Below are 16,507 nucleotides of genomic sequence, written 5' to 3'. Positions count from 1 at the left end.
TATCTAGCATTAACTTTAAGCATACATGAGCTTTTTCATACGCTAATGCATCAAAAGAGATGTAGAATCAACTATTTATTTTAATGTTAAAGGGTAAAGAATGATTTGGGCTGATTTTAAGACTAGTTCAAGACTGGAAGATCTTTTATCTGATGCAAGTTTATGATCTCTTCCACAGGTCCCTTGGTAAAAAGCAGCATACTGGTTTTTTGCCTCTCAGGGCAGGTAAAGCTGCAATATCATCACCACAGATTGGCACATGGACTTGGTCCTGAAATTGCCTTCCCTCAGGCAACCCATAAACGGTGTAAAAAACCAGTATACAATCTCCCATTGTAATGCAGAGGGGACCCCCACAGTTTGAAACTTCTGTTGTAAATCCACACAAATGCATCATGATCTAAATCCAAACTGCAACCCACCAAGGAGCTCTAACAGTTTTCACAGACGTGCTGGTTACTATTGATATTCAAATGAGAGCATAGAAGAACATGCTACAATAATTGGGGGGACTTACACAAAATAAAAAACTATGAAGTCTCTCACCACCAGCTGGTTTAAATGATTTGTTTCTACAGTTAAGCCGGACAGGCAATCAATTTTTTTCCCCCTCCACAGAAAAATACTCATGGTAAAACTGGATTTCATACTCAACACCACTTCCATTTGTTTCATTAAAATTAATATTTTGGGGGAATTTCAAAAATCTGTGAAATAGGGCAAAAACTTTTTGCTGTCAGCATTTTTACATCTTGTGATGTGTGAAGAGATATATATATGAATATGCAGTATCTTTATATACAGAAAAATACCTTTTTTTTTTAAAGAGTACGATAACAGAAGGTAGATCTCTGAGTCAGTCTCACCTGACCCAGCCAAGTCCACACTCAGAAAGCACTATTGGAAAAACACTGGCAGGGTATTCTGCAGCAATATTCCAGCCTGGCAATTTTATACATTGTACACACACACGAAATATTTCCAGCCTCAATAAAAATAAAACAATAAATAGCAGAAATGTAGTTTTACCACTAATAATGGTGTATGTATGTGCTTGTATTGCATGACCCTTATCCTAAACAGCCAAAGTGGTTAACACTGCTGTCTTCAACAGCGATAATCTCAGACGTGCCATTATGAAATAGGCAGTTAAAAACCAAACATCTAGAACTGAATAAATATCTCCCAGATAAAGAATCCAAATTCTAGGTAGGTCTGGTTTAGAGACACCAGTTCTGTAATGGCATGTATTTCATAAATTGCAAAGCATTCCAAGTCTGAGTCTATAGGAATTAGCATGTAGGATGTCAGAGAACTCTATGGTAGTGTTTGTTTCTCTGAAGGCAATCTAATAAAGGAAGAAGGAAGTGTCAAGAAACCTAAGGGAGAGGCTGGGAACTACTCTAAGAAGAGTGCCATCAGTTGGCAGTCACTGAACACTCTTAGGCTTCCTTCACATAACCATTTTTCTGAAGGAATACTACTTTCCACAGACATGTGAGTGCTACAGTTGAAAATGTGAATGTTCCCAAGACTCTGAAGACTCAGGTAATTCTAGACAAGTAGTTATACACAAGGCTATATGAAAACTGCCAGAATATCCAAAACAAACTGTTTTTTTCTTTCTGAAAATTTGCATTAGATCAGAGTGAGCATGTGTGTGTGCATATGTGCATCTGAGAAATTTGTTCAGGACAGTCTCCTCAACATCAGAAATTGTTAATCTCTGAGATTTAATACAGTCTGGCAAAAATGTTTAGCACACAACCATGAAGCAGTAGTGTTGCAGTTTGTTTATTTTCAATTATTTAATATATACATATAGAGTTTGGGGCATAGTTCCTTTGGTTTGGAGGGCTGCATTATTTTTAAGCCAACTTCTTTCACACCTAACCATCCAGATCTCAAGTTCCAGGATGCTCAAAGCAAATGGCTAACTTAAGGTAGAGATTGATTACAGACCATTTCAATAATCTTTTACAGGCAGCTAATATTTCTTGATGTCCTTTTACCTGCAGCTGCATTTATTACATTCCTGGCAAGCATCAGTTGTATTGTCCACTCTTCCTCACCAAACCTGTCTTCTACCTCCTAATTCTGGAAGAAGTAACACCATGTTTATTCCAATGGAGGAAAGATTCCTACTTGCAAATACAAAAATGCACAGACTTATGGCTGGATTTATGTTCTAAAGCAGGTGCTATACTTAAAAGCTGTTATTAGAGGACTAACAAATAGTCAGAAATTATAACCATGTATTTCCAGAGTTTTTTCTTCCAAAGAAAATCTCCCATTCTTAGTGATCTCTAGTCTTTTCTCACTCCAATCTAAGCAATAGCTCAGAAGCAGAGCTTAGGGAAAGAGTAATAATGTGTAAAATTTTTAATATCTTTCAAGTGATATTCACTCAGACTACTAAAATACAGTAGGAAAAGCTGAGGTAAATATTTAAAGTCATCCTTCCTATCTTATGGGCCACACAACTGTTATACAAAGCCAGAAATCTAATACCACAGTTGTATATTTAGAGACAAATCATTCTATGTTATGACTGCAAGTCATTCTTTCCACTTCAAAAGGGTATAATGATGTGTAATTAGGGCTGTGCAAATACAACAAAGCATGAAGCTACAGAACTTGGACAAGTTTTCTGCTTTGTTATGCAGCTAAGAAGCTTCCCTCATTCACAAATCTGGGGTGAAATTATAACAATTCAAAGCAACATAACTTTTTAAAGACCAGCAATTCCCTGTAGTGCACCCACTCACGTACAAAAACATCATTGCTACCATAAGATAATTTAGAGTGCCAGGGTAGAGGCACAAGTTCACAAATGCACACAAGTTCATAAATTCACTACCTGTTTAACCAAGAGTTAACTGGCACCATGCCTATGCTACGTTTGCCTGCAGACCTTACACTGAAAGACCTAAGGAACTGTACTCATGCACTGGTAGTTAAATTGATTATGAGACCTATTCTCAGCATCTACTAAGTTTTTTTTAAAGTGTGTCTCTTGAAAAAATATCTTCTTAATGCAGCTCATACCCCAAGCCAAACAAAAATGGTTTATATTTGTAAAAACTAGCAAGTAAACCTGATGTTAACTCAACAGAAATTCACACAGTAACCCATGTGGACTTGTCAGGGGCACAGGACATACAAGGGAACTATGAATGCAACATGCTGCAAGCCGTGCTCATTATCAGACTTTCTCTCGAGCAACAGTTTTAGAGGAGAAAGTTTTCCCTGTTTAGATCCTCTAACTTTCAGATTCCAGTTTAAAAGGGAAAGCCCTAAAAATAGCCATCCTTTGCCCCTTACCCTTTACACAGGAAAAAAGACTACCCAATAATAAGGCTGAACCTTCTCTTTCCAGAGGTGAAATATGTATTTGTGTCAGCCCCAATCTACAGAAAGCTAGATAACTCTAGGATTCCTGAATTTCCCAAGTTTACTTGTACTTTGAGGAAAAATCCCTAGTGATTCTCTGACTATTGCTGAAAAATATTTATCACAGCTACATTTCCCTTGATCTGGCTTTCTGTGTATCACACTCTCAGGTTAAAAGTCATCAAGGTGGGAAAACAAAGCATTGAATTTCTCCCTCTGGACATCTGAATGATATTCATGACCACTTTCACAGAACACTTATCCTTTCCCAAGTATTGACAACTGTCCCTCTCTGTAATAACTTGCATTATGTACTTGGCTAAATCATCCTCCCCAACTCTGATTATGACTTTGAGTATAAATGTAAAGAAACCTCTGACTACACTGGAATGCACACACAGAGCGATTTTTTTTTCTCACAAGTCAGTGTTGCCACTGCTTTCAGAATTTTGTTCCACTTACTGTGACCCTCTCCATACACATGAATACAAAAATTCATGTGGTCCTAGCAAGGGCAAGCAACTACCATCTGATTTCTGGTAATGTTCCTTTACAGATGTGGTATTAGGCTTCACTATCCCATCTGACACTCGGATGAGAGAGGAGAGAGAGAGCGAGAGAGAGAGAAAGAGAGAGAAAGAGAGAGAGAGAGAAGAGAAAGAGAGAGAGAGAGAGAGAGAGAGAAGAGAGAGAGAGAAAGAGAGAGAGAGAGAGAGAGAAAAAGAGAGGAGAGAGAGAGAGAGAGGAGAGAGAGAGAGAGAGAGAGAGAGAAAGAGAGAGGAAGAGAGAGAGAGAGAGAGAGAAGAGAGAGGAGAGAGGAGAGAGAGAGAGAGAGAGAGAGAGAGCGAGAGAGAAAAGAGAGAGAGAAGAGAGAGAGAGAGAAAGAGAGAGGAGAAAGAGAGAAGAGAGAGAGAGAAGAAAGAGAGAGAGAGAGAGGAGAGAGAGAAAGAGAGAGAGAGAAAGAGAGAGAAGAGAAAGAGAGAGAAAAGAGAGAGAGAGAAAGAGAGAGAGAGTCATTTCCTACTGCCTTTCAGGCTTATCACTCCCAGGCTTTTCCTCTTTCTACACACAGGTCTGCAAAAGAACATCTGCCTTCTTTCTCAAATACACTAGTTTCTTCTCCTCCTTTCAATTTTATATTGGTTGTGGGTTTTGTTGTTGCTTTCTTTCCTAAACTCACAGTTTCAGACTTTGTAGTAGAGTTTATATCCATGTTCTGCCTGGGATTCACAACCTGGTATAATTCACCTCTCACTCCTCCTCCACTAGGAGGGCAGCTGACACCAGATACCTCGGTTCAACATTAAGTATTTATGTATTTTGAATTCTAAAGAAAATTATAAGCACCTCAACTATGACGACAAAAATCCTTGATGTCGTAGGCCTATTAGCCTTCTGCATTGACACTCAGTATAAAAAATGAGTAAGGTAATCAACATGAAGATTACCACAGACACCAAGGGATGTACATATATATAATTTACTCTCCCCCTTCCCCTGTTAATGTCAATTTCCAACCAAAGCCTGGCCTGCAAGCCTAAAATTTACATTCCCCCACAATATAATAGCTCGCAAACCAATTCAGCTCCCTGCTTAATCAACCGCTAAGCCAGTACTCCCTCAACTATTTAGTCCTGCTCATTTTCAAGAGAACACAAGTTTATGCCTCACTCCCCATGCAATTAGCATATTGTGATGCTGCAAACAGAAATAACAAACTTGCAGTTCCTTACTATACCAAGTATCTCTTGGAGCTTCCAAAGGACAAACAAGGACTCCCTGAAGTATGTGAAACTATTCTCTGGGTTCATGACCTACCCCTTTTTTTCCCCTGGACAGCAAATCTAGCACCCTTGGCTTTCAGGACATGAATCCAATAGCCAAAACAAGTTAATTGTTTGCCCAAGTGAAACTGAAGGCTGTAGCACACAAAGGTGAATTGACACAAGAAGACGCAGTTGATACAAGGAACTATGACTAGAAACTACTCTAATTTTGGTTTTTCAACACTTGCTGGTTAGTGAAAAAACCCAAGGGCTTTGACCTGATATTTTACTCAATGCCAGAAATGTTTAGTTTGGCTCTCAAAATACCATGAGATATCCAAAAGTTATAATACAAACCCATGTTATGTGAACTGCCAACAACAATCATTAAAGAAAAGTTCTGCTATTTATCCCTCCAGAAGCTTGACATGAGATTATGACAGGAACCATGAATATGGTTCCTGTATACACATACTATATTGTCTTCTTCGCCATTTATCTGCCAAATCAATCCTTGTATATGGCTGTATTAAGTCTCATGCTCTCCTGAGAAAATACAACAAATAAATTCTTCATTCTATTTATAGCACCATGAAGAGCCTTAACATTTCTTGTTTTGTATACTCTATGAAGACCAAAATAGCTCCTGCACTGCACATCACCATAAAAATGTGATATTACCCAGATTGCTTTAAAAGAATCTACTGTGGGGGACAGGGGTCAGGTTTTTATAACCAGTATTTTAAAAGATGTGAACATGTTTCAAGCAGTTTTACATTTTACTGTTTCAAGCAGTTTTACCTAAGCTACCACTTATCTTCAGTGACGTACAGGTGCTTTGAAAGCAGATCATAGTAATCAATACTTTATGTCAGACTGAGTGAGCCCCAGAATTGCATGACTGGGTTCATGGGTGACCTAACCCAACAGTGCTCTAAGGACATGATGGGAGAAGGCAGCATGGAATATGATTTGGGAAAGACATGCATTTAAAAGCTCTGACAGGAAATAAGTTCTCAAACACCTGGCAAAATTCCATAGTATATATTTTACAGCTGGGGAAAGCATTAAAAAGCAAGACCAACTAGGTTGATAATTTTTCCTGTGAGGTGCAGCCTCTCAGCGCACCCCTTCTTACACACTGCATATCCCCTAGGAATGCAAGGAAGAAAAATTCTCTAGTTCTGTGGGTTCTCCTGAAAAAATGTCTTACAGATGGTACATAGCTCTAATGTGCTCTTCTTCCCAAAACAGTAAGCATCTGGCATGCCTACTGTTTAATTACACAACAGGCTCATGCAGGAGGAAACATTTTCAAGCATGGAATCCTATGCTCAAACTCTGTATATATCCAGTAGCAGGAGTTGTTCAGAGTCAAGAAAAAAGTTTTCAAACAGAAGGAAAAACACAGTAAGCAGATCTTCAGTAAGTTTTTATATGTGCAAAGACAGCCACATTAGAATTTTAAGAGGCTGAGAGGATGCAAATTTTACAAGAAACTGTATGACAATTCTGTTAAATTGTTGACCAACACTGATCATAAACATGATAACTGAAACCATAAACCAGCATTAGTTTACTGTGGAAAACAATATAGTCTGGCTGCACCTCTGGAACTTTAGGTGTATACTGAGTTAAATTACTCTACTCCACCATCTTCGGAAACACAAATTAGTTCATCTGTAACTTCTCTACTCTAATAAAATGCTCCCATGAAGACTGACACCCTAAATTCTTTTATCACTGAATAGTGCACTCCCTCTGCTGGCACAGCACAGATCTCACACCTTAGCAGAGGCATTCTTCTGATTACACTAATCTCCAAGAGGTCTATGAATGACAAAACTTCTTCAGGTGTACACCTGATGCAGCTCTGTTAACCTAAAAAAAAGTCCACTAAATTACTTCCGTAAGAAAAAACTTTCAAAGGTGCCCATTAATAACTGACTTCTCTAATGAAATCTTGCAGGGTGCAAGACACCATGGGCCACAATTCTTCTCAATCAACTAAAAAATCTGTACTTGTCAGGCTCACAGTCATTTTCAAAGTGAAAGGTTTCTGAAGACTCATTTTACAAGTAGTTTTAAGATGTTAAAACACACAGAAAAGTAGTTCACAGTGACAAGCTGACATTACAAATTCAATCATGCAAGAGCTGCATTTTCACTGTTTGTCTATGTTTTAATGAAGTGTGAGCATCTTATTAAAACCTTGTTTTAGGAGGTGCTGTGTCCCCTTACAGAGAAACAAAACACTCGGAGTTTAGACTCCCCAGAAGCACAGTACTAGATGAATTCAGTACTTGACCTAATCAGAAGAGCTGCAAGAAAGTAAAATCTTTCAAGCCAGCTTTGAAACATCAAATATTTTAGCTTGGAGGCAAAAGGCTAACCCTCAGCTAATGGAGATACAAGTTTTGTTATGCATAAGAAGGTTTAGCAGTGAATAGTCACAAGGAGTTTCATCAGCACTCACTGGTAATACACTAAGCAATTCCCTGTGTCATGTAAGCAGCTGCTATTCCCTCCATCCCTTTTAAGCTTTGACTTGAAAATCTCATTTTTGAATGGGCCTCATATCAAAAACAGGAAAACAGCCATATGTTTTAGCCTGAAGTCAAGTTGATTTCTTCTCAAAAAAACTTTCAGTTTAAATATCAAAAAGGAAGGTAACTTCTAAAGTTTGAGTTTGGTTTTCCTTCTTGCTCACATATTCCGCAGAAAATATTTAAGTGTTTTCTCACTACAATGCACAAAAACCTTATGTGTGCAGAGATAAGGGCTGCCCACCCCAAGAAAAAGATGGAAGGGGAGAAAAATGAACGATTTACAAGAAGAACAATCGTGAAGAAGCATTAAGTGCTATTTTGTGTACATACCTTGCTCTTCCAAATAGCTAATAGGCATCTTTGCCACAAATTATATTCCACACAGTCCGATATGACACTAACAACCTCTGGGTTTCTCCAAGATGAAAAGTAAACCTGTGGTCTAACAGGTGAAAGTAATTCCCTCAAACAACTGAATCTGTTTTCTGGTTTTGAATTAGGATATCAGGAACAAGTGTAGGGAACAGGGCACTTACCTTACAAACAGACATGATGTTAATGTTGACCATTTTGTCAATTGTCTGCAAGAAAGCAAAGTTTTAGGGTTTGCTCATTTTGAGTTATTTAATCAGTATTTATACACCCTCTCGGTTTAAGTGCTGGGATAGATTATTCACCCTTATCCCTTGCCTTCCTGCTTAAGTATCAGGAACAGTGATAGGCTTTCAACAAAGTCTGTGAATTGCTCTTGGTCAATTTTCATCTCTGATTAGGGATTCAAACTAATAAAGAACATGTATCACATTGACATTGTATTTCCTAACCCTATTTGCAACACTTATAAACTTCAATAAATTCTTATATTTAGATATGTTCAGAAATGAACTACTGTATTTTGCTCTTCACCATTTCATAGCAGTGTTTTATAGTGACTTAAAGTTGATTCATCAAGTTAAAAACAGGGATTTCTTTTTTTTTTTTTTTTTTTTTTGCTAAACATTATGAAGCTTATTTGAAGGTGATTAAGCAGAAGACACAAAACCACAGTGGACACAGTGATCTATGGGTGTTTTGGAAACAAAATCATGCACCAGTGAAATTGTTCATAAACACAGTTTTCAGTGTGTCCAATACAACCCAGATTGTCCCTAATTATGAACTGCCTAAAACAGTCATATTAAGTTTCCTAACCGATATGGAATATGCAGCTTCCATCCATGAAGTTGCTTTCCTCTCTTCAGTCACCTAAGAACCCCCACCACAGGTTAAAGTTGCTCATGCGCAACAGTCAGATGAGACCACGCACAGGAGCAGAATTCAGATAGTGACCCCAGAGCATCTGTCTGAAATAGAAACGAAGCAGCAGGGAAGAATATGTAAAGAACCACCACCAAAAATAAGACTGCCATCATCTGAGTTGTGTTATGCTGCTTATGTAAATCTCAAAGCTCTTTGAACACTTAATTCTAATCAAAAAACCTTGTTATGTGGGTTCCTTTACCAAACCTAAATACTTTTGCCATATCTGCTTATCATAATAGAACGGTAGAAGGTACCACAAAAGCACTTAACTTATCCAGCTCTGGAACATCAATAAAATATTCAGGATAAGAATACGACATTCCCACATTGTTAACTGAACAAAAGCATGAATTAGATCACTTGGAGGCCACCATTAATGACAATTTTTAAACAATACTCTGAAAAGTTGCATTTAAGACATTCTATTCCTAAGTTTCCTTAACTGTAAACCTACTGTACACCACACCAGTGGAATTCGGGAGCACATTGGAGGTTCATTTTAATATTAATTCTCCAGTTGTTTAAAAGATGGCATGTTTAGCACTCGGACTCCGCTGCTTCCATAGGATGTTCCCTGCCAGAAACGCCAGAGCACATGTGCGGGGTCACGGGGGACTCTGCGGGGTGTCGAGCCAGAGAGCAGCTCCCAGCGCCAGGAAGGACAGTAGGGAAACGGTTTCACATCTTTTTCTATAAATACACTATGAAGTGAAATAAGAGACACACAAGCCCTCCCTCCCGCCGAGGGGAGGGTGCGGAGGGGAGCGGCCGGCGCAGTGCGCGGTCCGGGCGGGAGGTGGCAGCAGGAGCCCGGGAGCGGGACGGGCGCTGCCCGCACCGCCCGCACCGCCCGCTCCCCGCGCCGGGATCGGGGGGATCCGCCGCCTTAGGTGGGGGACACGCTCCGCTCTCGCTGCCTCGTAACACGGAGATTCACAGCAGGAAACCGTGCTCCCCGTCTCCCCCAATACCTGCGAAATCTTTCCCCGTCGGCAGCGTTTAGAATTCACCGAGAAGGTACGAATTACTTAAACCTCGGAGGTTTTTTTTCAGTACTTCAGACTGGCACGGTTTTATTCTTGGACGTGAAACCAAAACCCGCTCTTAAATCCCAACCCAAACAGGGGGAAAATTCTACTTTGTTCGAAAACAGTACTGCTCTGCAGCCTCCAACTCCATAAAGCACATTGATATGGAGACAAAAAGCAGCAACCAAATGGGATCTCCGCTTCCTAAGTATCTGTTGTTTATCTTACGCAAGTGAATCGCGTGACATGTGGTTGCTGTGGCAACATTTTACATTTATATAGTGTCTTACAACCCAGAGAATCCCAAAGCCTGTGTATGCTCAACAGCACTGTGCACCTCCAGGCAGGAGGCTGCACTGGGACAAAAAACGTCCTCAAAAGGCACTGATGTCTTTTTTAAAAAGATAAAAGAGCCCCTACACCCGTGCCCAAAGCTGTCGTTTTAACACCCAGCCTAAAAGAAATTTAAGTATCAGTAGGGACGCAGGATGTGCAAGAAACAAGCAGGAGAGACTCTGGCCAAGTGCACCAACTTCATTCGGAGATTCCCTCAAGTGACAGCTCTTTTAGTCCAGATCTCAGTATATTTATGGAAGTTCGTTAGTCATGTTGTGTGCTTCGAATTTTTAACTTTTAGATAACCTTTAAAAATTGAGATGAGGAATTGAGGGGAACAGAGAGTTGGTAAATTCCCAGCAGACATTTCCCATATTTAGAAGGAGTGAGAAGTTTTGAAAAGGAAGAAGATCCAGTCTTGTTATTGCCAGAGTGAACCAAATTTTTTTACTTCTTTTCATCCTAAAACAAATTATTTTTCAGTCCATCTCTCTGGAAGGGATTTTGGCTATGAATTATGGCAGGGTTATGGGACTAACCTTAGTAATTCTTTCCAAATACAGAATATTTACATGATTCATGCTCCAGAGAGTCACACAAAATTCACACCCTTTACTGCAGATTGAGTCCCAGATATACGCCCTTCCACTTTCAGCAATCATCTCTGCTACAAGTTTGTAACAGATCATTAAGAAATCCGTTTTGGGTTTGTACCACCATACTGTAAGTAGGAAAAAATGGAAAACCATAGCGTAAGATACTGTCCAGCTCAAACTCCTTTCAAGAATCACAGCTATTTAAGAATGGCAAAAGGAAGATTTCCCACCTCTGCTTGTTTAGCATATTGCTGTAGCTAGCACATGTTCGAAGTCACTGACAGACGCTGTTTTGAACACACAGCAAAACATTATGCAAACTCTTTTAGCCTTCATACGTGGGTGAGAAGAAGCTTCCAAATAAGAAGTTTACAAGGATTTCAATCTGTAAGTACTTTAGTTGGACTCTGTGCAACTACATAATTAGAAGCTTGTTCTTGAGCAGTACGTGTGGAGACTCCTTTATCTCCAAGTACAAGGTTAAAAAATAATCAGCATCAATCATTGACAACTGTGCTACCAACGCTTCTCATACCTACAGTTCCAGATGAGACCTGAAAGAAGAAAATATGCTGGAATCTGAGAACTCATCCCTTATAGTTGTTCTCACTTAAACCCATGTTTTCCCTCAGACACCCATGAAAACCGCAGCTGAACAAAAGCTATATTCTGGGTTGCAACATATACTACAGAATTTAAAATACAAGGCACTAAAGCATGAAATTAATTGTCATAAGAAAATTAAGACACTGTCTTTCTGGAGTAGCCATCACCTGTGTTTATAAATTACATTGGCCAGTGGTTTCTATTAATAGAGCTATATCTGGGGAATAGAAAAGACCTAAGTATCATGTAATTTGGTCATCTTGAGCACAAGATCTACTAAAACTGCTAGTGACTAGTTAGAAGACAGGTTTTCGTAAACCTGCACTGACAGTGGCTGCAAGAAAAAAAGTGGAGGAACTCAACTAGAGAATATGCAACTCTAAAGCATTTAGTTGCTATTTTTACCACGGTTTTAGTCAAGGTGCTCACGCAAATAACAGCAAGAACCAGGCTCTGCTTTAGGAACGTGCTTGTTTTCCTGTAATAAGCTTACACAGAATTTGAGACACATACTGCTTTAGTGCCCACTTTATGCAAGACTATACAAAGCCATATTTTGTACATCACCATAACCTTATCACAGCCTAAGAAATAATAAAAACCCTTCCAGTGTGGATATGTACCTCGCACAGTAAAAGCTTTGCTGGTGTTTTCAGACATTTAAATGATCTACTATTCGCAGCAATTGCTTTGTGACAGGCAGCTTGCAAGCCTTACATTCCCTGAGTGGATTTTGACAGAACAGATTAGAACATACGTTAATTTCACTCTTCAAAGTTTTTTTGGAACTTATTTCCTTCAGAAACAAGAAACAAGGCATTCATAGCTTTCTCACAACTACTCTTTACACAGAACACATCCTTGGCAGTTGAAGTTACTCCAATGGTTTTGAATTTTTACAGCAATTAAATACTGGATGTCCTAAGTTGTATGTACTCAAATCCGTCAGAAGAAGTAGAGAACATTCTGGGCTTTATCCTTTAACATAATTTTTTAATTGCGGTTTTATATACACTATTTTCTTGAACATTATGTTCAAACATTGTACAACAAAATTCACCTATCAGCAACAAAGTTCATACAGTATTGTTTTGAAATATGCCTAAAATACCCCACAGTTCTGGTTCCAATTACTGCACTTCGGGTTAGTAAAATGAGTTTTGAAGTGAGGAGTATTTTATCAGATGACATACACTAGTAGATGTCTGAGCCATGTGACTTTTCACATGTTTAACCATCACAGGTTCTCATCTATATTGAGTAACCACAGAAATACAGGATATGCACAGATACATGTGCTTCCAAGGGAAAAAACAGTAACCTGATAAGCAACTGCCTTTACCCCACTGTTCAAAAAAGATTCAGGTAAACTGCTGTTATGTTTAAACTCTTCTTAGCTTGTGATAAAACACCTTTTTGACATCATAGTTCTACGTTTGACAAAGTAACTGGAGGGATCATCTTGCTTTTTCAAGGACTCCCACACCACCTACATTCCTGCAATATAACAAACCACACTGAGGCACACTAAATTGCAAAAGAACCGCAATTTATCAACACGATCAGTATACACTTAAAACTTTTGAAGCAGGAGACAGTTACTTGATGTTATACTGTAATGATTAAATTTCAACAGCTCTATAATTAAAAATTAACAGTTCTCCCACAGGGCTCTACTCTGAAGTTGAATATCTCCTAAGCTAAGTATCTGAAGCTCGCTTAGGTTCTACCATGGCATTAGGTCATAGAATCATAGAATAGTTTGGGTTGGAAGGGACCAATCCAAGTTGGTCATCTAGTCCAGTCCCTCTGACATATTCAACCAGAGCCCCATGCAACCTGGCCTTGAGTGTTCCAGGGATGGGGCACCCACCACCTATTTGGGCAACCTGTTCCAATGTTTCACCACCTCTTCTTCCTTATAACTAATCTAAACCTACCCTCTCTTAGTTTAAAGCCATTACTCCTTGTCTTATTGCAACAGGCTCTGTTAAAAAGTGCCCCCATCTTTCTTATAAGCCTCCTTTAAGTACTGAACAGCCACAATAAGGTGTTCTTGGAGCCTCCTCTACTCCAGGCTCAACAACCTCAAGTGTTCAAGTCATGGTGCATGCAGTTGTAAGCTAAAGGACCTTTAACAATCACAGAGTAACACACTGAAAATATTCAATAAGTGTCACAATTCCTAGAAAGTAGGCACTCATGCAAGCACCATATCATATATTGTGTCAACAGCAAGCTAGAAAACATATCAAGCATACAGCAACATAGCTTTAGTCAGACAAACAACAGCTTTTGTGAACTAGTTTCAATAAAGTTCAATATGGGAAAAATGTACTGCACAGGCCAAGACGAAACACCAGTATGAAAGGTTTAGAAAGATCACATACAAACCTAAAACACCGATCTCCAGGCCTTCCAATCCTGCTTTGATTCTACTGTAAATATCCTCTCTCTCTCCAAAGTCTGCCACAATGACTTTTGTTTCCACTTTGTACTTCTCCTCTAGAAAAAAAAACAGTTTATAAAAGCTTAAGTTTGAAATAGTTGAATTATCATTCAGATATTAAGACTGTATCAGTTATTAGGTTTTACAAAATATTATTTAAGTAGCTAATATTACACATGAACATTTTTACCTCTGCAACAGAATTCCTTGACTTGTAACATAATCTGTGCAAGAAGTTTGTGACATTAGCTAGTTTCGGTGAGAACATAAATTCTCAAATGATTCAGCACATTTTGTTTGTAAGGGACCGTAAAGATGGTAAGAAAGCAAATTATATAGCTTTGCACAAAATAACAAAAATGGAGAAATCTGAAAACATATGTACACAACAGTGTTTAAGTAAAGCTTGACAACCCCACTTTTTTTAACTTAAGCTGAATGGCAAATGAGTTGCTTGAGACCAAGAAAAACCAATTCTTTATTGTCCTCCATTTCCATTCTCACTTCTGTTCCCATAAAATTTTTTCAATCTTTTAGCTTTTTGAACATATATCAAAAAGGGAACACGTGGGCGAACAAGAGCAGACCTTCAAATTTGATCATTCCAAAATGCTTCTGATATGCTGTCATCTCCAGCCTTAATAGAACAGAAGAAATGCATGTAGCCAACTACATTTTGAAGTAGAAGAAAGCAAGTAGTAAAAATACTTCACATAAAAAGCAACTCTGCTTCAATCAAGCTAAATTACATTGAATTAAAACCAGTACAATGTCCTCTCAGACTTCAAAAGAGCAGAACGGTCGGCTAACATCGCAGCATCTCTGTTTTGCTGCACCTGACTCCCATCCTAGCATTCCTTAAGGGACCTGTGTACAGCTCAAGAAGGATTTTACAGCACTTTGCCCCCCAGAGCCATTCATAAAAACAGTGCCATGTTAAAGGAAAAGAATCATTCACAAAAAAGGTTAGAAGCAGCCCGATTCCCATGATGCTCCTTCCCATTCAAGGGAAAGCTGCAAATCCCATGATCCTGCCGTCCATTCATGCAGAATCATGAATCTACTGAACTCTCCGGTTTGCTGGCTGCCTCCCCTCCCCGCCACAATATCCCTAATGGCAGATGAAATTATTTCTGCTCCTTTTCCCTCTCCCCATCCTCAACCTCTTCATCTCTCCTGAACAGCTGCATTGTTTAAAAATCCCCTGAGAGATGTTGCTATGTCAAATGACGACGTAAATAGCATTAAGCCCCTACTGCAGCAGCAGTCTTGTGATCGCGTCAGAAGAAAATCAAGTTCAACATTTGGGGGGGGGGAGTGAGGGGTAGAAATGGTCTATTTTTGAACACAGCTGTTATTATGTGTAGCACACACATTTGGTTTTTTATAAGACAGAGAATAAAGGGCAACATCAGAGGCACACCTAATACATTCAAATGGACTGGGTGGGCAAAGCCCAAGTCACACACATTTTTAACTGTTTTGTGGGATCTCCAGCTGTCTTCACTGCCATGCAGATGCTTCATGAAATGCAAGTTGCTTAAAGGACCCAAACACCACTCTCACAAATCTGCTCAGTTCGTACTGTCCTTTTTATACTAAACACTCTTCATTAGGATTGTTACTAATCTATCTTCAAAGCCTTCTGAAATCACTACAGGGATATTGAGAGGATGACATAAGGAAAAAAAATCTGAAGACCTAATACTGTAAATAGAAAAAAATTCTCTACTATTCATAGAAGACCCTTCTTCGAGCCTTTAGAAAATTAGCAAAGAGCCATTCCATTTAAGATGCAAGGAATACACCTATAAAAGCTGCAGCACCCTTTGTGGGCAGAGGGTGCATAGTACAGTGTATAAAAACGTGAAAGGAGAAGACTGCCTACTGGTATGGCCAGAGGACAAGGTCTTTGTGAGGTTGCTCACTGCAAACATGCAAGGCTGTCTTGCCCCAGCAGATGCCACCTGCTGACCAAACCCTCTTTCCCCATTTCAGGCCACCTTTCAGGTATTCTGTAACTTCTGCATACCCCATACTCTGTCCCAGAACCTGTGATAGGTGGGATGATCCACTACCTATAAGAAAAGAATACAATGGTTCCATGTAAATGAAAATGCAAATAGCATTAAGTCACTTCTGTGTAAACTCAGTCTAGTAGTCAGAGCACAAGGCGCAGAGAAGAACAGGTATGCTCTGCTCTGTATAAAAAAAGGAAATGGGAATTTCACTGATCTTAAGGATTAAGATGCTCTCAAACAGATGGGCTAGAAGAGAGAGTAGAGCACACTCCTGTTTTATCTGCCAAAAAACCTCTGAGATGTAGAGTAATAAAGAAAGAAGCAAGCAGGTTATGTCCTAATCCAGAATATCTAGCAGTGTCTGGGTTACTGATGTCCAAAAGAAAACCTGAAACCCTTTAATAAAGCTTTCAGTGTGAGGACCATGAGGTACTCGAGAGCCAAAGGGAGTGAAAGCCAGT

At 39.2% G+C, this 16,507-nt stretch overlaps 1 protein-coding gene across 1 annotated transcript in view; it reads right to left on the bottom strand.

Moving 5' to 3' along the window:
• The window catches only part of HSD17B12 (hydroxysteroid 17-beta dehydrogenase 12), an 85,624-nt gene that overhangs the window by 18,887 nt on the left and 50,230 nt on the right, over positions 1–16,507 (bottom strand). The window contains 3 exon segments of the mRNA XM_032690414.1: positions 8,245–8,289; positions 9,280–9,344; positions 13,971–14,081. Of these exon segments, the coding sequence (XP_032546305.1) occupies positions 8,245–8,289; positions 9,280–9,344; positions 13,971–14,081 (221 nt within the window).

This window comes from Chiroxiphia lanceolata, chromosome 6 (assembly GCF_009829145.1).
Source record: "Chiroxiphia lanceolata isolate bChiLan1 chromosome 6, bChiLan1.pri, whole genome shotgun sequence".
Taxonomy (NCBI): domain Eukaryota; kingdom Metazoa; phylum Chordata; class Aves; order Passeriformes; family Pipridae; genus Chiroxiphia; species Chiroxiphia lanceolata.
The sequence above is the reverse complement of the archived record's forward strand: the minus strand, read 5'-3'. Positions and strand labels throughout refer to the sequence as shown.